The sequence below is a fragment of the Dermacentor andersoni genome, chromosome 6, assembly GCF_023375885.2.
Source record: "Dermacentor andersoni chromosome 6, qqDerAnde1_hic_scaffold, whole genome shotgun sequence".
Taxonomy (NCBI): domain Eukaryota; kingdom Metazoa; phylum Arthropoda; class Arachnida; order Ixodida; family Ixodidae; genus Dermacentor; species Dermacentor andersoni.
In genome coordinates, this window is record NC_092819.1 from 91019796 (window position 1) to 91043269 (window position 23474).

A 23474-nucleotide genomic window follows, 5' to 3' on the forward strand; every position below is an offset into this window, starting at 1 on the left:
CACGAGTGCAATCACCATGAGTGCTGTCCACTGGTATAACAGACAGATGGGCTGGAGGACAGTTAAGGCATGAGTTGGTTCTGCTGCAGCGGGAGGTTTTAGTGCACTGGATGGCCAGAGGTAGTAGCCAAGCTATGCATTGTAGATTGATGACTACTCTATGTTCTGTGGCTTCTAAGTGTGATCAGCGGACCGTGATCCCATTTATTGTGGCTACTAGATGCACTGCTACAACATATTCGCCATATCTGTGCTGGAGCTAAGGTTCCATGGAACCGCTTGTTTTTATACGACTACGCTGTTCATAACATGCATCCTGATGCAGTATGTGAATGAGTTATAGACTATTTTTGCATTGTCACTTTGAATACGGTTTCCTATTGCCAGGAAATAACCAAGTGCAGCTACAGAAGAATCGAGAGCTGGACGAGTTGGTACATTCTTGGAAGACTACAAACGGTGCCCAAAGGGCAGTGAAAAACACATCAGAGTGAAAACAGTGCCCATGTTGTGTTTTTCACTGTCCTGTGTCTTTCCTGCACTGTTTGTAGTCTTCCAAAAATGACTGCAGCTAGTCTGCCTACACCTTCACCTTAGCGCAGCCTGTCCATATTGAAAGGGAAAATTCACATCCACCTGACTGTAGCACCTGTGTTTGTAACTTCACGCTAAAGTCACGTGAATGGGTCTGACTGTAAAATGAAGATACAAATGTGCATGCTACAGTCCAAAAAAGCTAGATGCCAATTTTCCCTTTCATGAAACTTCTTCCAGCTTTCGGGTTTCCTCAAAACTGATTTGCCATAGTCTGTCCATCTGTTTCCACTTCCTGGACCCATCGGTGTGCATGTTCTGCACACCCATTAAAATTAAAATTTAATTTATAAGGTATGCTTTAGTGGGGATACTCTTGATTAATTTTGACCACCTGGGGTTTTTTAATGTGCACCCAATGCACAATACACAGCGTTTTTGCATTCTGCCCCCCATAAAAATGCAGCTGGTGCAGCCGGGATTCTATCCTGTACCCTCCTCATGCTTATCAGCGCAACGTCAAAGCCACTAGATCACCTCGACGGATCCTGCGGCTTTAGATTTTGATCTTAGAATCAAAATTGAGATGTGAGAACAGGTACTGGAATTAAAGTGGAGAAACAACAGAATTATGAATTACTTGCGAGAAATGCCATAAGATGGAGAAAGCAAAGGTAACAGTTCTGAAGCTGCCTTTGGCTACTTCACTGTAGAGCAAAGTTTCCAGTACAGTAGGCGTCACCCTTGTGTAGAGAATGGGGAATGGTGGCTGCCGGGACACTCGGGAGCCAGCAAGCAACATGTAACCATAGTTCCTGGGCCCAGCCGTGCCCAGCAGCTAGCGTTAGACATAGCTGGCTGCCTCAGGAGCACCCCGGAGGCCACCATTCCCACACTATTCCAAGGGTGATGCCAACTGTACATTTCACACCATGCTATGTTGCTTGACAAGCACTTATGAAATGATTCTTTCATTTGCCAAGGTAATTTCTTGTTTCTGTGCTCACATTTTCTATTTTCATAAGAATTTGGTGTTCACCTTATTAGTAATGGTCACAAAAACATTTATGAGGTGCATATTGCACACTACTGTTAAATAAAACTCTTCTTTCTACCATTTGCTGAGCCCCTTGTATAAAACTTTTGCAAGTTCGGCAATGGTATAATTGCATAAGCATATCAGTTGGGCACGTTTTGCTTGGGTGTTTCCTAAACAACTAAGTACTAACTGACCATGTTGGCTGGTGAAATGGTAGAGCATCTGCCTCGTATGCGGGACGTACTGGGTTCAAATCCTGGTGCTGCAAGAAACCCACCAGTTTTTCTAATGTGTAGAGACCTATCACGACCTGGTACTCGGTTGTTTATGCGAGTTCTCATCTTGAAAGGGGGCCCTATACAGCTTTGCAAGGGTCTCTGGATTTGCCTTATCCCCACTACAGCTTTGGCGAAATATTCGATCATCTGCCATTGCTGTGGGAGGGAGACGAATGCTGCCTCTGGGTACCTACCAGTAAATTAGGAACAAACGCGCTTCCGGCCTGGTGCTCTGCAACTACAGGAGTTCCAGACGCTTGGAAGGACACCCACCTATTTGGAAGTTGGCGTCATAGGACTGCCGGAGCCCCTTTTACCACAAATTGTTGAAATGATAGAACATCCGCCTCAAATGCAGGAGGTCCTGGGTTTGAATCCTAGTGCTGCCGGAAACCCACCGGTTTTTCTAATGGGTAGACATGTACCACGACCTGGCACTCAGATGTTTATATGGATTCTCATCTCAAAAGGGGGTCCCATAGAGATTTCTGAAGGTCTCTGGGTGCCCCCTTCTCCCACCACAGCATTGGCGAAATAGTCAAGCATCTGCTGCTGCTGTGGGAGGCAGATGAGTGCTGCTGCCGGGTGCCTACCAGTAAAATAGGTACACGGACGCTGCTGGCCTAGTGCTTGGCAAGTGCAAGAGTTCCAGACGTTCAAAAGGGCACCCACCTACTGGGAAATTGGTGGCACGGGACCGCCATGCTCCTTTATTTTTAAATGACTGCATGTTGGCAATTTTCTGAGCCTTCAGCCGTAACGTGTAATACCAGCACGTTGCGAAGCTTTTTCACACGAGTGCCCTTTTCTGAACAGTGTACAGCAGAAATACCCTCGTCGCAGTTTTTCTTTCAACCCCCTCCATTTGTTTTGTGTAAATGGAAAACAAATGAAATGAAAACAAAGTTTGATTTGATTTGGGGTTGTCTTAAAGAATGGAGAAGTGACAGCACTGTGCATTGAATCATCGATTGAAATCATGGTGTGCACCTGTGTTTGCCAAGTTCTATAAGAGGTATTGGCGTTAACTGCCAAGAGGGCTTTTTTGTTACTTTTTGTTACTCAGATGGTGATTAGGGCACAACTTATGAACAGCGTTCGCTCCCTCGTGAGGAAGGGTGTGCAGGCTTCTGTTTAAAATTTCAGCGGTTCGATACTTTGCAAACATGATTGCCCACATGTTGTCTACGAGCTGCACTTGTCCGTGTGCAAATTTCCAAATTTTGAGAGGGAGCTTCTAAGAATTCACGCCTCTCTCGTGTGCAGCACCCGAAGGAAAGTACCCAAATGGCATCAGAGACGTGTTTCGTGAGCTGATGAAGCACGAAGGTGTCCGTGCCTTGTACAAGGGTGCCGCCCCAGTCATGCTTCGAGCGTTCCCTGCAAACGCAGTAAGTACATTCGGTTTGGTGCAAAATGGCATAGTGGCACAAAGGTTTCAGAAGAAAGAGTTCCCTATGCACATGCAGACTTCAAGCTTACCACATCAGAATGATGTTACTATGAACTTCGTATTAGATTTTCTCAGAGTAACAAAAATTCGAAAATTCCCCAGTCAAAAGCCCATTTTTTTTATGTAAAAGAATATTTTTGTATTACAAATTGTGCAACGAACATTTGAAACATTGGGCGTGCCTTCATCAGTGCCAGATGGCTATGATTGCAATCCGTGCCAGACCTATCACAGTCGTCCACAATGACAAATCGCAGAAATGAAACCTACACAAATAGACACCGTTGGCCATAATTTCTTTCCTCCATGCCGTTGGTACTGTGAAGACTGCGAGACTACAATTTTAAGGATTGCATGGATTTTGAGATATACACCGTAAAACTTGCAATACAGATACACTGTTGTTCCAAATACCTTTTTATCAAATTGCCGCTTTCTGCATTGAAGCACAAAAGTAACTGGAATGCCTGTGTATTTCATCACACATTAGGAATGAATGTTTCAAAACTGGTGTCGCCATGAAAATTCAATCCAAGTGAGTACGCCTTGCGAACTCAGTAGCTGCAGCTGGTAAATTGCAGTATGTGCTGTAAAGTAATGAATAAAATAAGCGAACTAGAAAATATTTTTTGTTGGTCGATAATGCTATCAATTTCTCATGTAAGTAACGTCTGCCTCGGAGTAATCCAGCTTGAACAGAATTATGCTCTCTTCCATAGGCACTTCTTAAAAATCCTGTATGGTCTAAAAAAAAAAAAAAAAAAAGAACATGCGGTATTTCAAAGTAACAAATAATTTTCAGTGGTCCCATGAGATTCATTATATCGAGATTTCACTTTACATGTTTATTAGGGGCATCCGAATCACAAAATTTCTTAATTGAAAAATGAATGTTGTCTTGAACACGTTGAATACTATTATATTAGTACTAAACAATGTGAAATATAAAGCATGCATGGATTTCATTTGGTGAAACAAGGACTTATTTGTATTTGATAGTTGTATGCAATGATGTTCAGAACTGGTCATCCAGTCAACTGTGGAGCTTGTATGTGAAAAGTATTGGCTTTCGGTTATCTGGCACACCACCGACAGCAATGAAACACGGGAACAACAGCTCACTAGATGCATGTGGAGTGCTATGTGTTTTGAAGGAGTCAAGCGTAATACTACAGTGCCAAACATTGTTTTAATGTGATGCCAACATGGCCAGACTGGAGAAATAACAAATTGTTTTGCATAAATGAGGACCAGGTTTATAGGCTACCTAAAAGCGAGGTATCCTTTTAATATGGCAGGAAATTATTAAGCAGTATTATTATGCTCCGTGAATTCTCTCGAGAACTTGTGCTTCTGCAGCTGTAGCTATTCTGTAGCAGAATCATTCTCAATAGCACTCACGTGCATCAGTCTTTTGCCCCCGAGGCTCCAATCTGAGCCCGACAGGTTAGGTCTTTCGCAACGGTGCACTTGCGACCAGCGGGCTTGCCAAAGAGGTTGTGAAGTTTAAAAAAAAAATAAATTATGGGGTTTTACGTGCCAAAACCACTTTCTGATTATGAGGCACGCCGTAGTGGAGGACTCCGGAAATTTCGACCACCTGGGGTTCTTTAACGTGCACCTAACTCTAAGTACACGGGTGTTTTCGCATTTCGCCCCCATCGAAATGCGACCGCCGTGGCCGGGATTCGATCCCGCGACCTCGTGCTCGGCAGTCCAACACCATAGCCACTAAGCAACCACGGCGGGTTTGAGAAGTTTTTGCTTGCATACATCCCACCTGGTCAACTCTTCATGTGTGTCATACATACCAGGTGCGTGCTGGTCCCTTGGAGGAAGAAGAGAAGATTTGCGAGCATCACTGTCGGGTCCCATCGGTTGTGTGCAGTGACGCGTTCATAGATGCCAAGCCATTCTTAGATGTCGACTTTGTCGGTGCCGTTACCAGACAAGGTGCCAGGGTCGTGCGGATGGGTCAAGACGACAGACTGTTGCGGTGTCGTGAATGCTGATGGCCTGGGTGCGCTGCGTGCTGACGCCGTGCTTAACCCAGAGGCCTGATAGTCTGTCAGCATGGTAGTACGGCCGAAGACAAGCCCGCTGCGGAGTTCCGTCTTGTGAAATACCCAGCACCTCCACCAAAAATGAAACGGGCAGAGATGTAAGGTTAAATGGGACCGTGTTTATTCTGCACAAGATATATGGCCAGTACAACTGGTATGGCCATACGTTAGATTAGCCCCACTATGTCGTCTCTTTCGTCTTGTTGGTGATCGTTGTCTTTGTCCCTCTCGCGGCACCATGACAATATGTTAGCTCTTATAATCAAACAGAAATGAATATTTATCGATTTTGAATTGTGAAATCTTGATAGCAAAGACTGTTCAATGCGTGTTAGAAATTTTGAATATGTGCACACTCTTTCTTTGAATGGCTTTTTCTTTTCCCCTTGCAGGCTTGTTTCATGGGGTATGAAGTTGCGATGAAGCTCCTCAATTGGGCGGCACCCAACTTATGAAGAAAACAGCAGTGTGCGAAAACTTGGTCGACCCTCTCCCCTCCCTTGTGCAACGAAACCGGTGTGAACACAAGCTTCAACCTTAAGAGGTCATGGCTTGCTGTACTAAAGTCCATCCAGTGCTGTACATAAGCATGATGAACTCCTTTTAAACATGTTAACTGTTGCCTGCTAGCCTGCGAATTGATATGCTAGACATATGGCTGGGTCCAGATCAATAGTTGTTAGTTTTGCTTAGAATAGATTTCTGGTGCCTACGTGTACTTACTGCTGCTTTGCCAGCCTGGGACACTATATGCATGTGTTGAGAAAGCTAAGGGAAAGGTTGTTGGTTTTGTTGAAAGTGCAGTTTTTCCGCACATGGCTACGCTGGAGAAAAAAAAAAAAAAAAACAACCACTGAGTGGAGATATTGTGCTGTCTTTGGCAATGTTAGTGGTGCTGATTTTCAGCATGCAAGGTGGTTGCTCTTTTTGATGTTTAGGCACCTTGAGAAAGAACAAAGGTTAGCTGGTGGTATGTCATCGTTGTGTGACACTGTCAAAGTACTGTCAAGTGCCCTGATCCCAGGTCGTTCGCATACTAACTTAGCTTGACGCCACAATTGTTACATTTTTTTGTGTGGTCCATGGAAGTAGAACATGTTCTTCTGCAAGTACCATAGTTGACAATATCACAGCAGTTGGTGAGCAGCTATTTCTTCACGACTACTACATTGAACTGCTTTTTTACATAGTCTCATTCTGAGAGGCTGCAGCTACATGCACTTCATATATGTTGAAGGTTATTTGCTCAAATGCAGTTCTGCTGTGCAATTGTTATGCTGGGACCACTCAATTTTCTTTTTTTGTTCCAGTTTAAATGCACCGTTCATGGCATGCCACAGGCTCTGTTGCACATAAAAGCTCCTTTATACATCTCCATAAATGGACAAATATTAGCGATTACCAATTTTCTGCATTGTTGCATTCCTGTGCGATTCCAGTACATTGTTGAGACCTCTGCCTTGGAATCTTATGTGCAATAATGTGTCTCGAATATTGCTTAAACTTGTTAGTTTTCCTATGCTATGCAAAGAGATTATGTATACTTGTATGTAGTACAGTATGTATGAATGCACACAATTATACTATACTGGCATTGGTTGTATTTTCGATGTGTGGATCTCTTCCTAGTAATGCACACTAACTTCCACTCTTTTAGGATTGTACAGTAAAGCACCTGATTTACAGTATCTAGAATACGAAGCACAGTATCTCTGATGAGATAAGCAAATTAGGGACCACTATAAGGTTTCCTATAGACTCGGTGCTCTTTTATTGAGCTGAACAACAGAGGGAAAGGAAAGGCTGGGAGGTATCAGTTTTCAGTCTGCTACCCTGAACTTGGGTGGGGGAAATAGTAAGGAAATAAAGTTGAGGGAGAGAGCAAGGAAAAAAATTAACAGGAAGGGCATTTCAATAAGAGGGGTTCAGCAGGCAGATTTCGCAAAGCGTAGGTGTACTTGCACTGCTTTCTGATGCGATGTTGGGTCCCGAGATTTCAAGGGTGCTTATGAGCTAGCTTTGAAGTGAGTTGATGTAGCATTTTCGGGGCAGATTGCATTGGGGGATACCGCATCTATGAACATTCACCCAGAAAATATTGCGGGACGAGCAAGTGCGTGGCTGCACTTAATGGTGCACCAGTGCAGCTGCCCTGCATCAAAGCAAACTTGTGCAGGTGCAACGATGCCTGAAGACGTGGCTTCGTATCTGCTACATTGTTTGAGTGCGCTGACGAAAACGCTTACTGAAGTCAACAGCACACTGAACTGGGCTCGAGGTGGTGAAATCGTCCTTCCCTATCGCATGCAGTACACAAACGCAAGGCTCCCTTGTTGTGACGGTGACAGGCTACTGAAAGCAAACTTCAGGAGACCACAATGACAAGCAGGCTTGGCGAACCCAAACAATGTAGCACATTAAGCAAGGCCATGCGTATAGGCGTCCCTGTGCCTGCACAGGTTTGCTTCAATGTGCTGGCTGCACTGGTTCTCCACGGAGCATGGCCATGCACTCGCGTCCCCTGTATCGCATTGCGAGTGAGTGTACAAGCCATGGAGTGTTGCATAGCACAGATGCGGCAGTTTTGCCCCCACATTCAGTGTGTGAGAAATAAAAGTGATCAAATATGGTGGCGTGAAATTTCTCCGAAAGCAAGATTAATACGCACGGCCAAATTATAGGCAGTTACTTGGCAAAAGATTGGTGTTCGAAACGACAGGCAGACAAGAATAGGAAATGTGTCAACATAGTTGCACTGTGCTCATACTTAAAAATGTGCAGCCTGTCTGTAGGTGGATGCAAGCGGTATTGTGTGACAAGGTCACAATTTTTGTTTACACTAGCACATACTTGCAAGAGCCATTTATATGCGTGTCACACGGTGCACTTGATCGCGATCAAGCCCGATCCTGATCGAAGTTCTCGGTCGCGATTGGCTCCTCTGCATGGCTTGGGAGGGAGCCAATCAAGGTCAACAATTTCAATCTTGATTGGGCTCAACCACAATTAAGGGTAGCCATGTGACACCACTATTAGTCACCTGCGCACTTGTAGTACTTGAAGGGGTTTGCAAAAAACACATTGTAAACAAAGGCACTGCTTCTGGTGTCTTGTATACAGTGAGAAACAGGTCACATTTAGGAATAGCAATATATTTGGTGATACTACTTGCAATTTGTGCCAGCCATGCCTACATGGTTCCACTGCTTTGGCCAAAGATGTTTTGCAGATGGGCATGTTGCTTGTCAGCAGCCCTATCAAGTGATGAAGTTGACCGAGGGGAAGAAAAATCATCCTCCAGGCTCGACTTCTTTCCCTTATCTTTGAGGCAATTTTTGGCTGGTTCCCTAGGAACTGCCTATGTATAGCCACTGACCAATAATTCGGACTTGATGGGCACCATCAGAGAGTCCAAATAAGCGGAAGTCCAAAATATCGGATTCACCCGAAGCAACTTTATTCCACAAATGACCAGAAAAAGTGTGCTGTATTCACGGACAGTCGCTTACGAGGATACTTTCAATTTCGCACGATTAGAGCAAGATGCATCGTTCTTTGCACAGTGGCAAGCACACTAGCTTATCACAGTGCGGATGCGCTGCTACTCATAGATGCATCTGGTGCTACAGCCGTGTGAAATATTGCGAAAATGAAAGCAACTTTCAAAGTGATCGTTAAAGAATGTGGGCCAAGTTTGTGAACGTGCTGTTGCTTGCACATGTGCTTGCCTTTAGCCTAATTGAAGAGCATGTCACACTCTATTGTACTAGACCACATCTTGTACCTAGAAAGGTGTTCCAAAGCCACTGACTGACGAATTGCAGCATTCGTTTAAGTGCACTCTACACACATAGTGCCCTGCAGAGAGACATTGCAGACATTGCTTCCCCTAGAAATGAATGCACTTGTGAGAGTGGTCATTCAAGAATGGTGATAGTGTGTGAAGCTCAAAGGTGGGAAAGTACCAGGTGTGCATGAATGCAACACATTTCTGACACTTTCTAGAAATGAAGCTTGCATAGTGACCACGAGGGATGAAGCAGTGAAAGACCACGTGGAACAGCCTTGAACAAATGCCAATATAGCACTGCAGCATGCAGCCTCAACAGGAATTCTAGCTTTGCAAATGAAAGAAGCACCAAGGCTCAATATTATTAAAGAAAAATGTTTATTACAATAACATGATTCATATAGAATATTTATATAAATGTTCTTGTGTGTGTGGGAGAAAAACCATTGCCAGCAGCAGCAGATGACCTTGTCAAAACTGCAATGAGAAATGGTACACTTTCAGATCAACCGTACAAACAAGCATTCGAAGGTCTCCGATGAGCACCATGTTTCAGTAGAGGAATACAAGCTTATTGAGCAATATCAAATCTGTATTATAGGAGACACATAATCTATCACTATATCTCGAGACCCTTTGTCAACTGCCACAGTTGAGTTTGCAGGGCGACTACAGTCTGATCAAGAAATCCCTGTTCATTGCCGAAGAACTGGAACAGAAATTTCATTTGCACTAGCGAAATAACTGCCACAATTCCTAAGCTCTCTCTTATTACAGTTGTTTCAAGCATTCGAAAGCATAATGGTAAGAATGCCCATCTTCAAAGGCATATCAATTGAATATGACAAACTTTTGATATCTAAGCCTAGTCAGAAATGGGACAACCATGCACTCTCGTGATGCAGTGCAACACATGTACTCACCCGCTTAAGAAATTCTTCGGCACAAATACGTGCCCTTGCATTGAGTGACAGCTTCATTTCGCTGATCTCCTTGTCGATTTCCTCCATAAAGTGGATAACAAAGTCAACGAGCTTGTGCTTGTACATCTGCTCCGTATGGAAGTTTGTGATGAGGAACGAGATGTCGTAGCCCTGCAATGAAGCGTACATGTGTCAGTGCTACTTCCATTTGTCCGCAACACACGCCCAAGAAAGGAGAGTCTGATAGCAACACTGAAGTTAAAACCCATTTTGGCCTGACCTTGTGAACGTACAGTCAAACCCACTTATAACAACAACATTCAAGTATTGAGAAAATCCTACTGTCATAACCAATAAAAAGCAGAAGGGACAAACATCCAAACATTTTAATTAGGCATAAAGAAGCACAGGCGAACCCACTTATAACCTTACTGGTTTCAACAATGTAATCAGATTAACAATGAGCAACTGCCCCACTGTGAACGTTTGCGTGTGTTGAATGTTAAATAAACTGCCACATTATTGGCTATAAGAATTAAAGCTGGCTACTAGCACTGCTTAATCCAATTATCCAAGCATTTAATCTTTCTTTAGCTTTCTTTGCACATACCAATAACACTTCAGCAAGAGCACTGATGCATCGTGTCAAGACAGCACTTGTACATCAGGCTATGTAAGGAGTATAGTTGAACACAAGACTGCGTTCATTATATCCAACACTAGTTATACTAAACTATTTTTCACATGCTGATATTGGCGAGAAAATCTTTAGATTTGCTTTGCCATATCTGATAGTTTGCTATTTGTGCATTCACTATATAGAGGTCAGACTGTACTAGCATAACATTGTAGCCGAACTGTAGTTGTTACCATGAGTGGTCCAAATGATATGAAGCATACAAACACCCTAGAGTAAAGAAGTAAGGCACCAGCAGGGTTTATGTGCCCTCCTTGCTAGCCAACCACATGAACTAGGTGAACAAGCAGGCAGAAAGAGGCATGTCAAAACATTCACCTCAACGGGTTTGCGCCGCAGCACAATGAAGTTCTCGGCACGCATCATCATGAATCGCATGAACTTGTGGCAGAGGATGTGCTCGATGTCATCGGCCTGCTTGATGGCAATGCTGATGCGAAGTGAGTTGATGGAGCCCTCAATGAGCACCTTCTCCTTCTCATTGCGGCTGATCACCACGGGTGTCAGCAGAAGCTCCTTGCTGCTCCTGCGCGGTACAATAACACGCGTTGAGAGACCCGAGTCTGCTGCACACTGAATGCAACGTGAGCAATACAGTTTGTATCAGTCAGTCAGTGAGTCAGTCAGTCAGTCAGTCAGTGTTTTATTTTCACCAAACAAAAACATCTGTGAAAAAGGGGAGACGGCGAAAAAGCTGCGGATACTGCAGCTTGACTAAGCACCGTCCACCCTGTAGGAGCAATGACAGGGTAAATATACAAGCAAAAAGAGAATTATACAAGCAAAAAGTGAATAATTAAAGTGACAGGGTAAACACTCAAGCGAAAGCAATAATTATTATACACCAGTACGAAAAATTGTACATATAGGGTCATTTTTGCATATAATAAAGCAAGAGGAGACAAATTGGCATCGTACTTCTATGCTTAGTGAAAACAATGATATAATGCAATACAATTTAAGGAATGTGCAGTTACAGAAACAAGCTAACTACATTGGGAGGTTTTAGTGTTTTGATTTCGATGTCTTGTTGCTCATATGCGTTAAGAGTGCTTGGTAATGTGTAGCTAAGCCTTTGCGTTCCGTAAATAGTGCGTGAGAATGGAGTTTTCCAGGGGGGTTTATACCGATGGAAGTAAATACTTTGAGTAGGTTCAAGATTTGCAAGTATGAGAAATGTGTCAAGCTTCCCGCGAGTCGCACTAATGTAGGATTGTAGCAGCCTGCATTTGTATATATTGTTCGCCGTAACAATTTTATGCTTAAGAAAAAGATGGCTGGTGTGTTCAAGGTATGGTATGTTCTCTATTGCCCTAATAGCTCTTTTCTGAAGTATTTTTAGCTTATTCAAATTGGTTAATGTAGTGTTTCCCCATATTAAAGCACAGTAGTTCAAGTGAGCATGGAAGAGAGCTTGATAAATAAGTCGCTTTATGGTAAGAGGCAAAAGATATCGACAACGATTTAAAGCACCAACCACTGTAGGGATGTGCCAAGGGCTCGAAAAAGGACACATTTTGTTTTTGTTTCATTTAGCGTTAAATTGTTTTTAGTGCACCAATCGTGAAGCTTATAACAGGTGCTTGCTGCTAGTGCCTCGAGAGTACCTAACTTTCTTCCAGTAAAATATAGTGTGCATCATCAGCATAAATTATAAATTTGCAATCTTCGTCGATGTTGATTATGTCATTGATGTAATATAAAAATAATACAGGCACTAGAATGCTGCCTTGTGGCACCCCGGTTTTAATTGGTTGTGTGCGTGATTTAAAGCCATTTATTTCAACGTACTGAGACCGCGCACTCAAATACGACTGAACAAGTTTGAGCGAGATTCCTCTAAATCCATAGCATTTTAATTTATTTAATAATAATTCATGACTTACGCGATCAAACGCCTTACTGAAGTCCAAATATAATGCAAGTGTCAAAAGCCTGTTTTCGATATTGTCTAATATGATTTCTTTTTGGGCTAATAGAGCGCTCTCAGTTGAACGTTTCTTTCTGAAACCATACTGACATTCGGTAATAAGATCGTACTTTCTAGAGAACATATCAATTCTATCGTTTATTATTTTTTCAAGGCATTTCGAGAAAATGGGGAGTATGGATATTGGGTGATAATTGCTTAAATTGTTTTTGTCTCCTGTTTTGTATATTGCGGTAACTTTTGCTATTTGCATGAGCGTTGGAAAAATACCCGTTGATAACACCAAGTTGTAGATATGTGTTAGTACTTCCGCTATGATATCTAATACATACTTTATTGGTCGCATTTCTATGCCATCAGAATCACAGCTGCGACTATTTTTTATTCTACTGAATAGTGTAATTACTTCATAACTGGAAGTTGGTTTAAGAAAAAGCGTGTTTGGTATCGGATTTATGCCGGTTGTTGTTTGTGCGCTGTGGCTGGCGTTTCCTATTTTCACGAAGAAATCATTGAATTGCTCTGCAAGCTCAGTTCCGTTTAACCTTTTTCCGTCTATTTCCAGATTTTCGATTTTAGTGGGAGTGGCTCCTTTATTCAGAATGGAAATGCCATGGGTAATGATATTTTTAAAGGCCCCGTCACCAGGCTCGATCAGAAATTTTGGTTTTACACTGAAAGCTGTAAAGTGCTGTCTAGGGATCATTTTACCGCAGCCATTTCTCAAACTGGTTTCTCATTGAAGAAGAGGAGCAACACACACTGTTATGCGAACGATGAGACATGCCTCAGTATGGAGCCATATAGCCATTCGTAGGCAAGGATTATTTGCAGGAATTGGTGCCAATCAGTTGTGATAGTAAAAGGAAAGATAACAAAAGCACTGATCAATGAAAAACAATTCCGCCCTACGCTACGGAACTTGATTCAAATAAAACTTTGTAGAAGGCCACTCAAATGAATGCCTGAGTGGGCCCTTACCACACCTCACAGAAAAGTTTTGTTATACACTGAAATTAATACTTACAGCGTGCACTACAAGCACGGACCAAGAAGAGAGATGAAACCCAAGCGCTGACTCACGACTATAAAAGTTTATTGCAGTTTATTGCAGTAATAATAATGCAGATGTAATGACTCACCCAGCTAGCCACTGTATACACGAAAAGTCGTAAAGCGCCATCTAGGAGTTCTTTTACCACAACAAATTTTCAAATCAGTAAAGATATAGGAGAAACTGAAATGCTGTGGTGCAGTGCTGTCAGAGTATGAGCTTCACTGCTGACATAGACATACTCTTGCCACCACTAAAAGTCCACAAGTGACAATCCTTCCCTACCCTCTCCCGTACCAGAGCTGAGAGACTGCATCATGTTTATGTCATGAGCCCTGCCTTTTTTATTTTTTTTTTCTCTTCCTCTTTTGCAATGCAGTGCACTTGTAGAGGTAGTTCTGTGCGTGCTGCATTAGATGATGAATATATTCAAGTCATGACCACGATTCACGCTGCAGGCACTCGGTGTGACATCTATTTGCCGGGATGCAAGACGTCCTCAGACTGCACAATCTGTCATTTGAATTTTCAGTTTTTGTGATGTACATCAGTGTATTGTTACGGACACGAGTGCGTGACGTATGTGCCATACTTGTCTGCCCGCAATATGCAGGTCTGATGAGGGGCCTTTTCATCATTAGCAGCACACTTATGTCCACTGCAGGACAAAGGCATCTTCCAGCCATATCCAATTACCCTTCCTTGCACTGGCTGATCTGATCTTATGCCTGCGACTTTCCTCATTTCATCACACCACCTAATTCTCTGCCATCTTCGTCTGTGCTTCCCTTCTCTCTTGGCATCTACTCTAATTCTAACAGACCACCAGTTATCTGCCCTATGCGGTACATGGCTGGCTGAGCTCCATTTTTTTATCTTAATGTCGACTAGAATATCAGCTGGCCCCAATCGCTTCCTCTTTTGCTGCACAATGCACTTCTAGAGGTAGTTTTGTGCATCCTGCATTGGATGATTTACTGAAGTCACGACCGTGATTGATGACATTACAGGCACTCAGTGTGACATCTATCTGCCGCAATGCGTCCTAGGACTGCACAATATGTCATTTGAATCCTCAGTTGTCCTTGCGATGTACATCAGTCTACCACTGCGGACACAATTCCTGTACAGGGCCCCTCACCAGGCCCCATAGAAAATTTTGGTTATATGTTGGAAGTTGTTATGCGTCCTCGAGGGAGCGTTCTGCTGCAAAACTTTTTCAAATCGGCTCATTAATAGCCGAGATAGAAATATTTAAGTGTCGCAACCCATAATTTCAGGAGGCAAGCTTCACCGCAAACAGACTCTTTCTCCACTTGCCTCGTCTAGCCTCTGCACGCGAAATTCCTTCCCTACATTCTCCCATACCAGACCTCGAGGATTGTGTGACGCATACGTCACGGGCCCCGCCTTCATTTTTTTTTTTCTCCTCACTTTTTTGTGACATGGCGCACTTCCGCTGATGGCATCGCATGCGAGCTGTTGCGATTGTCTCGTTTCGTACAGCACACGATTTTGCACACTGTGCATGAGGACACCCGACTAGCGGTATAAGTCAGTGCTACACGAATACTGAGGCAGACAAGTGGATTACAGGGCATGATCCCACGCTGGAACACCATAGAAAACGACATAGTTTTGGTGTCTGCACACGCGACTGCACAATGTGGGAACAAGCAGACGAAACAGAAGTACATCTCTCTTGCTACGGTGCGAAGTAAAACAAAAACATGCAGACATTCGGTTTGTGCGTCTTATTTTTTCTCTAAGCTTTAATTCGTCTATTCTAGCAACATATTACACAAATAACAGATGTTGGCTTGAATAATTCTCAAAGTCATGTGTCACCATGAGCGACATCGCAGCGCAAACACGTGTACTTAGGTGCACTAGCACATCAACGTCATCCTCCGGCTTGGGAGCACGGCAGCCGTGAGGAGAAAGGAAAATGGTGTTTGGTGTGAAATTTCAGATCTTTCTGTGGTGCATAGCGATGTAATACTTTGCAGACACAATCTTTATCGCGCATTGTATGCTCTGCGCTTGTCAGCTAAAAATGGCCAGACCTGGTGAGGGGCCCTTTAAGGTTATGCCAAACATATTTCATTCGATCGTCCACTGCATAGTCCTTAATTTCTTCTCAAGCTTCTTTGCTCGACTCCATATGTAAGTAGTCATAAAATTCCATGACTGCACACTTTTCTATGATAGCAGTAAGTGCATGACCTCGTAATGCAGACACTAAATATGAATGTTGCGTCCTGCAGTGTTAGTAAATGGCCCGTCTTACTGCAGTGAGGAGGAAAGTTGGCGAGCCAGAAACGACGCACCAGCTCACCATAATGTCGCAGATTTTGACAGTATCTACTCGGGCATAGCTGTTTGTTTTACCGCAAGAAGGACAACTACATCGCATTCTGGTGGGGACCAGAGGCTCGATCTAACAAGTTCCTAGAAGTTTGATACGTCAGAATAGCTGAGGCACTAAAAAATACAGTTAAACCGGCAATTTGCTTCAATACATCGAAGTTCCATTGTATTGAAATTCGACCTTTCATACAATTAAGTACAGCCACCGATCGATTTTTCTTGCACCGAAAGGGGCAGCAGAATTTTCCGAATTATCGGGCAATCGAAAAAAGCATATTTGAATGAGAAAATTCATTTTGATGAATTTGGGAGTCGGCGACGAATGATACGGTTTTATGCAGTGTCGACAATATCTTCACATAGGCGGTACAAATTATGCAAAGCCAGCCACGCTTTCGCGTGCCCTCCGCTTCTGTGATTGATAGTGTCGCCCGCACTGTCACGATGCTACCGGGAGAAGTGCCGGCAGCGGGGGCAAATGCTTAGTCTGTCCCTCGCTCCAACGGGTCACCGAAACTCATGATTACACAAGCTTTAATACTAAACGCGCCCGAAGAGAGCTTCCATGATGCCACACCGTCTTGGCACCCCCACTCTTTACACACGCAGCAGATTACCTCTAACATGCACGGCTGCGTACGCGCTCAGCCACATTTACAGCCATGCGAAGCCACGGCCGAGATGCACACCAACTTACCCCACTACGCTGCTCATGTGCTCTCGATTGCGTTGCCGCGACCTCGCTCCCCTCCCCCTCTTTCCCTTTGCTCGAGCGGGGTGGGGGGGGGGTGAAGCAACCATCTTTCTATCTCACCTTCGCACACTTTCACTCACACCTAAAGCACGAAGTGTGCGGCACCAGGAAATGAGGAATGAAAGCTACGACCAACACTGTGGAGGTCACCTTGCGAGTGCGACTATAACTGTGTGGGACTCTTTCGGGCAGTGTAGTGGCAGTGCATGCAGGAGCCTTGGGGGCACAACAGGATCTTATTGCACATGATGTGGCTCCACTTCAGCAGCTCCTCTTGTCGCACAGTGCTCAATTTGAGAGGTGCGTTTGCAAGCAGCCTCTTGTAATTCATTCATTTGACCATCTGCGTCTACGGAAGTTTCCATTTATTGTCTCGGCATTTCCTTGCGGCGGCAGTGAAATTTCATTATATCGAAATCGCATACAAACACACTTCGTCATATTGAGGTTCTAAATACATGGTGTTCTATGGACAAAAGGTTATGAAAAGTTAAATACTTTGTTATATCGTGAATTTCGTTATATTGAACTTCGCTATATCAAGGTTTAACTGTACTTTAAGTTCTTGTGGTGTTGCACTAGTGCACGAGCGCTGCAGTTACGGTGTAATAACTTTCAGTAATAACTGAAGTTTTCCAATCAAAATTAATAAACAGTTTTGAAAAAGCACTTTGCCAGACAAAGCTTACCAGTCTATATTAAGCAGTCTAGTAATTTAAGAATACTTCGTGTGCATGCTTGCCTTTCACTCGTCCCTTCCTTAGCACTGTTCCCTGTGAATACGATGGCCAACGAAATTAGCTCTCAGAATCAAACTCCAGTGCAGTTGAAACTGGTTTAATGTTCAGGGTGTGTGAATATTTGAAATTTCCAGTACGAATAAAATAATTTGCGCTATTTTATACACCCTGAGTTTGAGAATTCACTATTTTAAGTCGGGCAATATTCATTTGTGTTCAAGTACATGGTACGACAACACTTATCGGAGGCTACAGGAAGTAAGACAGATGCACCTCGTGATTGTTCCAAATGATTCTACTGCAGAGGCACTAGTTGCTGAACAAACACATCAAGTATACAAACTCCGCTCAACAGGGTGTCTCACCTTAGGCAACTTACAAATTCCTTTTCTCAATTTAGGCAAATGAATTCATTTGGACAATATCACCATTTCCATCCCTTTAAGCAATGGGCAGTGCAGTAGCATTACACTTTGCGCCTTCAATAAACACAGCTCTCTAAGTACATCTGTTGACTATGCTATTCCTATTTCATTACTCTGTCATGGTGTGCCAGATACAACTGCTTTTCAGTCACTTCTCATTTACAAACTCGTCAGTTGATAAGACATACAGTTCTGATTGGCATGCAACTTTTATATTTCAGTGTGTTTAGAAATGAGAAAACACAATTGGTGTTCAATACAGTAATCGAACGCCATTTTTCTAACATATTCATTTTTGAGTAGAAAATGTTGCAGTTCGAACATCCCTAATAGTGCTGTTCTTTAGTGTCCCTTTCATGCTGTCTGGTCACACCGCACCATTCGTCTGCCGTCCAAAGAAAAAAAAAAAGGAGGAGGTAGAGTTTAACGTCCTGAAATTATCCAGTGGGTTACAAGGGATACCATAGTGGAGAATCTGGATTTATTTTGACCGTATGGGGTTCTTTAAAAGGGTTCTGCAAAAATTTTCTACGTAATTGTAGAACGACATCACTATTAAATTAGGTCGCCTCACGAATCTCCTACCACAAAAATTTGAATCCTTCAAGCAAGCAAAATTAGGCGCGGTTATCAGACCAATCAGTGGGTTTCTACACAGAGGAGATGGCAAGGGGGCACAAGGGAGCAATGCCCTGCTGGCCCCGGCCAAAGGTTGAATGCGAGACAGCTCGTGGCGGCACCCCGTAATGACCGCCACGTCTATGCCACTACGTGGCATAGATATTGCCACATAATGGCAATATCTATGCTACAGTTTTCATCTTGGAGCCTATGCGCAGCAGCAGATGCAACAACATGCATCCACTGTGTCTAAACCAGCAGTGCAGACATGAAATGGCTTTTCTGTCTTTTTGAGATCGCAGACATATATATTCTTTATTTATTTAACTCAAATGAGTAATAACTGTATTACTGAGAATGTGCTAGCAATGACGCTGCATGATGATGTTGTGGAAGCGAGAGCAAGAGTTTTTTTTGTTTTCATAGCTACTTGAGAATGTAAATTCCCTGCTGCATGCAGTGCAATAATATTTGCCTCATTAACAGATTGGTGACATTTTTGTCATTATGTTCAAAGAGTGTTTCAGGGCGCCTGTGCATCCAAAGCACGATACACAGGCATTTTTGCATTTCGCCTCCGTTGAAATGCCGCTGCAGTGTCCGGGCATCGAACCCACACTCTCATGCTCGGCAATGCAATTACATAGCCACAGAAACCTTGGCGGGTTTCACACAGTTCTCGAACGCCTTCCACGTGTCACTGAACCTTTTCACAAGTGAAAGCCGGGCAATGTCACACAACACCAAAAACGCCAACACATCAGAGTGCCTTTACCTCACTTCGACTTCAGGCTTGTTGTGCCTTTCCACGACCTGGGAGGAGAAGTCCTTTAAACACATGGCTGCATTCAAGGTGTGCCTCACAGCTGTGAGGTACGGCCGCAGCGTGGATGACTGGAATGCAGACGTAAAAAACTTGAGAGCCCCTCACAGTGACACACCGTTCATTCTCCACACAGAGATTATATAGCACTAAGGGCAACGTCACGAGACACCCCCATAGATCAGTACACTCACTCATGCTTGGACTGATTTTGCAGTTGTGAGTGAGAGTATGAGTGACAAAGGCTGAGAGTGTGTGAGAGTATGACTGTGAGCAAGTGCCGGCAAATGCGAATCTCAGTGTGTGTGAGTGGACGCAAGCATGAACATGAGTGAGAGCATATTGGAGAGCAACTGTGAGTGAGTGTCCGCTTATCCTGCCAATGTACGGACACCCCTGATGGTAACAACTTAAATGGGTCCTGAACCATCCCTTAAGCTTGGTGAAATAACAGTGTCCGTGGGTAGCATACGCAGCTGTGAATATCTCAGCCAAGCTTTACTGTCGTATGTGGTGCGTGGAGCTCGCAAGTGGATTTAGCAGCTACCTTTGTCTCAAACGCTCTCTTTTCAACAGAAGGCCCTGTCCTCCCTCTCTTCTAGACGAACTATTTCGTCATCGAATGCACTACTTCGTCATTCCCTTAAATGGCTGCTATTGGCCGATAGCTGATATCAAGCTGCAGTTGGCTACATGGCATAGATACCGTGGCAGCCGCTAGTCTACTGGCGAAGCGCACTGCGGCTAGGTGAGGACAAATACGTTTGTCTTATGTTTAGCGCGTCGTAGGCACCAAAGGCGGAAGTTGTGGCATGTACACTAACATCCAAAATGAAATTTGAATGGCGCACCACGGTGACATTTAGAAGGCAGAGTGTTGTGGGCATGCCCCACTGCGCTGTAGCCTTCACAGTGCAATGCACTGAAGAACGAACGGGAGCACTGTGAAGGCCATGTTTGACTGCCAATAACTCCGCTTCTGCTGAACGCATTGAAGTACTTTTTGCGACAAAGTAGTTCTGAAATAGCATGTTTTCACTTCAAATGCCTTTCTCCACTTCAATAAAACGTAGTTCAGGGCCCCTTAAATCAAAGGAGTATAGACGTGACATTTCCAAGGTGTCATTTCTTGTGCTAAAGGTTCAAGCCTTCTAAAGCCTAGAAGAAATGCTGGCAAGCATTGGAGTGCCCCAAATAATTTACTATAATACTTGCTTCTATGAACCATTTTCTGTACCAACCAGGTGGATGCATATTGATGTCATGACACACTGGCTCACTTTGTTCCTGAAATCACTGTGGTTGCTGCATGTGAGCGCAGCAAGAACTAACAAGCACAGCACTGTCGTTTTATTTTTTTAGTGAGCAATGTCATCATACCTAGCCTTAGTGCTACAAGTCAGCAAATTTGTGTCGTGGCACCACTACAAATGTTGACACCAGGTGCAGCATCTAAAAACCAACTTTAGTCTTGAAATGAAGTATATTAAAGGTGTTTTCTAAACTTCACACTTGCTATATGTTATCCTCATATTCACAAGAAACATTAGCAGAATTCCTGCAACTTCAAAAATATATGCTTCTGTACTCCTTTACCTCTACAAATGTTCACAATGGACTCTGAATGGTAGCTACATATGTGGAGCAGAGACAGGCTTTGCACAGTATGCCAAACTTGTCCCACTGCTGAAACATGCATGGAATGTTGACAGCAAGTAGGCTTGTTGGTAAGCAGCCACTATGTGTGCCATAGGCCACCCCAGACACGACACCTGTTGCAAGTACAACACAAATGTGCTCCTGTATGCCTCTTATTAGCCTGAATTTTTTACATACCTACTGCAAGAATATGTGCACACACATATGCACAAGTGGTGCAAAGCTTTGCCACTGATACTATACATAAAATTACCAATGGAATGCATGCAGTTAGTACCAACTGCAGAATTTTCAGGTGTTCAGTACTTAGTGCACATTGAACTAAACGAATTTGCACGCACAACCATTACTGTGTGTACAAGTGCACTGGGAAATAAATGTGCAGCACACTGGTTAATTTCGTTGAAGGCAAACAGTTCTACATGTGTAGTTCAGTCTGTGAAAAAATGAACTGATTGCCAGCTCCTTTGTGAAACTTTGGTCTGTTCGCCTTCGCTTAGAAAGACGAAAGTATGAAGATCGTTGGTACGCAATAAAAAAAAAAAAAAAGGAAGAAAGACGTAGTACACTCATGTGAGAATTGAAAGCTTATGAGGTTTAGTTTTAAACTTCCAATTGAATATTATACTTGTAGCATCCTGTAAGGTTTGCTAGGGCACCCTTCTTCCTGCCTTACGAAGGCGACAGAAACGTCCGTATTGTTCTCAGTTTCGTGCACGGCAGCACTTCTCATAATGAAACAAAAATTAAAAATCGCGGCTAAAGCATACTAAAAACACTCAAGCGCACTAGCGTGGGCTGCGTAGATGTAACAAAACACGAAGAACATTCTTGGTCGCAAGTCAAACCCAAAGCAGCGCAACTTTCTAAAAAGTCGAAGCAAAGCGGGAACAAGCTGCAATTAAATACAGTACTACACGCAGCGTGCCACAGCTAGTCGCTTTGTTACGGACATCGAGGAAACAAATGCAGCGCACAGATAGGTAGACAAAAAGTAATACAACACCGGAAAACACCGGACGCTGTGTTTACAGATTTGACTCAACGCAAGATGTCCCGTACAGAAGCTTTAAGGCTGCCTGCAAACGACCATTCTTTCTGAACAAAACGTTCGAGTCAATCATGCTTGCGACCCCCGTCTTCTAATGCGCCAAGTCACTTCGACAAGGAGTTTCAATCGACTTATTATTCACACATGAGCGATCAGCTAGCACTCCGAAAGCGAAGGACGGCTTCGGGTCGGTTGGCTCACCGCGCGAATTTAACGCTCAACGAGCTCACAAACAGTCTAGTTACAACTAATTCGTTGAAATACATGTAATACGTAAGTGGCATTTGTTGTGCGAGACGGAACAGAAAATGCGAAGCTTTTTCTTTAAAAGTGACAACGCCTATGCTCCCCTCGATGCAGCCATTGCATGGGACAGACCAAGTGAATGTAACGATAAGTGTTTCGGTATCCGTTTCACACTCAAAAAACATACATCGAGAGCAATGCTGCCAAATGAAATGACGCCACGCTAGGTTTGAAACTCGAGCTCACCATGATTGAGTGTTTTTCACCGGAGTTTCAATATCAATATCGGCCGGACATGACAAATGCAGCCCACCCACAACCGGCGCAAATGGGTCAAACGCTGGTAAGGCTTTGCCTTTTCATAGAAAAAAAAGGTGTAACGCGTTTGGTCAAGTAGTGCGCCACTGTACAGAAACTAAAAAAAGTTTTTAGTTTAACTATGAATAGCTCTCATTCATTATTATGTTAAAAAAACAAAGTAAAGGGTAATATTAAAAATGTGTATTTTGTAAGCTAATTGTATATTTTAAAAAGTTGCTCTTTTTGTCATGATTATTGTACTTTAGCTTAAATGCATACTTATCAAAATAAATTTACTTATAACACTTTAAAAATGCTTCACTTACAAAGATTGTGGGTAACTACATTTTTAATTGTGCAATCAAACAAAAATAATATTTTGTGACGTAAGGACATTGTGCGTAAACGTCACACAAACGTTGCAAATTTATTGATGGAAGTTGCAAAAGTAGTCACTCGCGAGAACACGTCTGCGCGAGCTCACCGCAAGAATAGTTACGTCACATCGGCCCCAGCTTCTTCGTTCCAAAATGGCGGAAGGTGGTCCCCCTGCTCCCGATTTGGAGACTCAGCGTACTGAGATAACAAATTTCTTCAAGAAACCATTGAAGAAGGACGACCTGTGGTAAGCACGCAAAGAGTCCGGCTGCCGTTGCGTGCATTCCGTGGTCGACGGGACCCGGGGAACTGCCGGGAAAGTGCGTCGTGCCTTGTCCCTTCGGCT

The 23474-nt window shown here is 43.4% G+C and overlaps 3 protein-coding genes across 5 annotated transcripts in view; 2 read left to right on the top strand and 1 right to left on the bottom strand.

Moving 5' to 3' along the window:
* LOC126522568 (mitochondrial carnitine/acylcarnitine carrier protein-like) overlaps positions 1-7996 on the top strand; it is a 29283-nt gene extending 21287 nt beyond the window's left edge. For both annotated transcript variants that reach the window (XM_050171338.3, XM_050171339.3), the window contains exons 8-9: positions 3118-3242; positions 5760-7996. In XM_050171338.3, coding sequence (XP_050027295.1) covers positions 3118-3242; positions 5760-5822 — 188 coding nt within the window. In that variant the 3' untranslated portion in view covers positions 5823-7996. The remainder of the gene's footprint in view (positions 1-3117; positions 3243-5759) is intronic.
* A 1522-nt stretch (positions 7997-9518) lies between these two features.
* Arpc4 (Actin-related protein 2/3 complex, subunit 4) lies at positions 9519-22808 on the bottom strand. Its single transcript, XM_050171345.3, has 5 exons — positions 22697-22808; positions 19447-19565; positions 11096-11303; positions 10081-10251; positions 9519-9634 (listed from the first exon to the last, which is right to left on the bottom strand). Exons 1-5 carry the CDS (start codon positions 22697-22699, stop codon positions 9629-9631), a joined length of 507 nt encoding a protein of 168 aa, XP_050027302.1. The 5' UTR covers positions 22700-22808; the 3' UTR covers positions 9519-9628.
* Positions 22809-23207: 399 nt separating this feature from the next.
* LOC126522559 (ubiquitin carboxyl-terminal hydrolase 15-like) overlaps positions 23208-23474 on the top strand; it is a 70191-nt gene continuing 69924 nt past the window's right edge. For both annotated transcript variants that reach the window (XM_050171327.3, XM_050171328.3), the window contains exon 1: positions 23208-23375. In XM_050171327.3, coding sequence (XP_050027284.2) covers positions 23281-23375 — 95 coding nt within the window. In that variant the 5' untranslated portion in view covers positions 23208-23280. The remainder of the gene's footprint in view (positions 23376-23474) is intronic.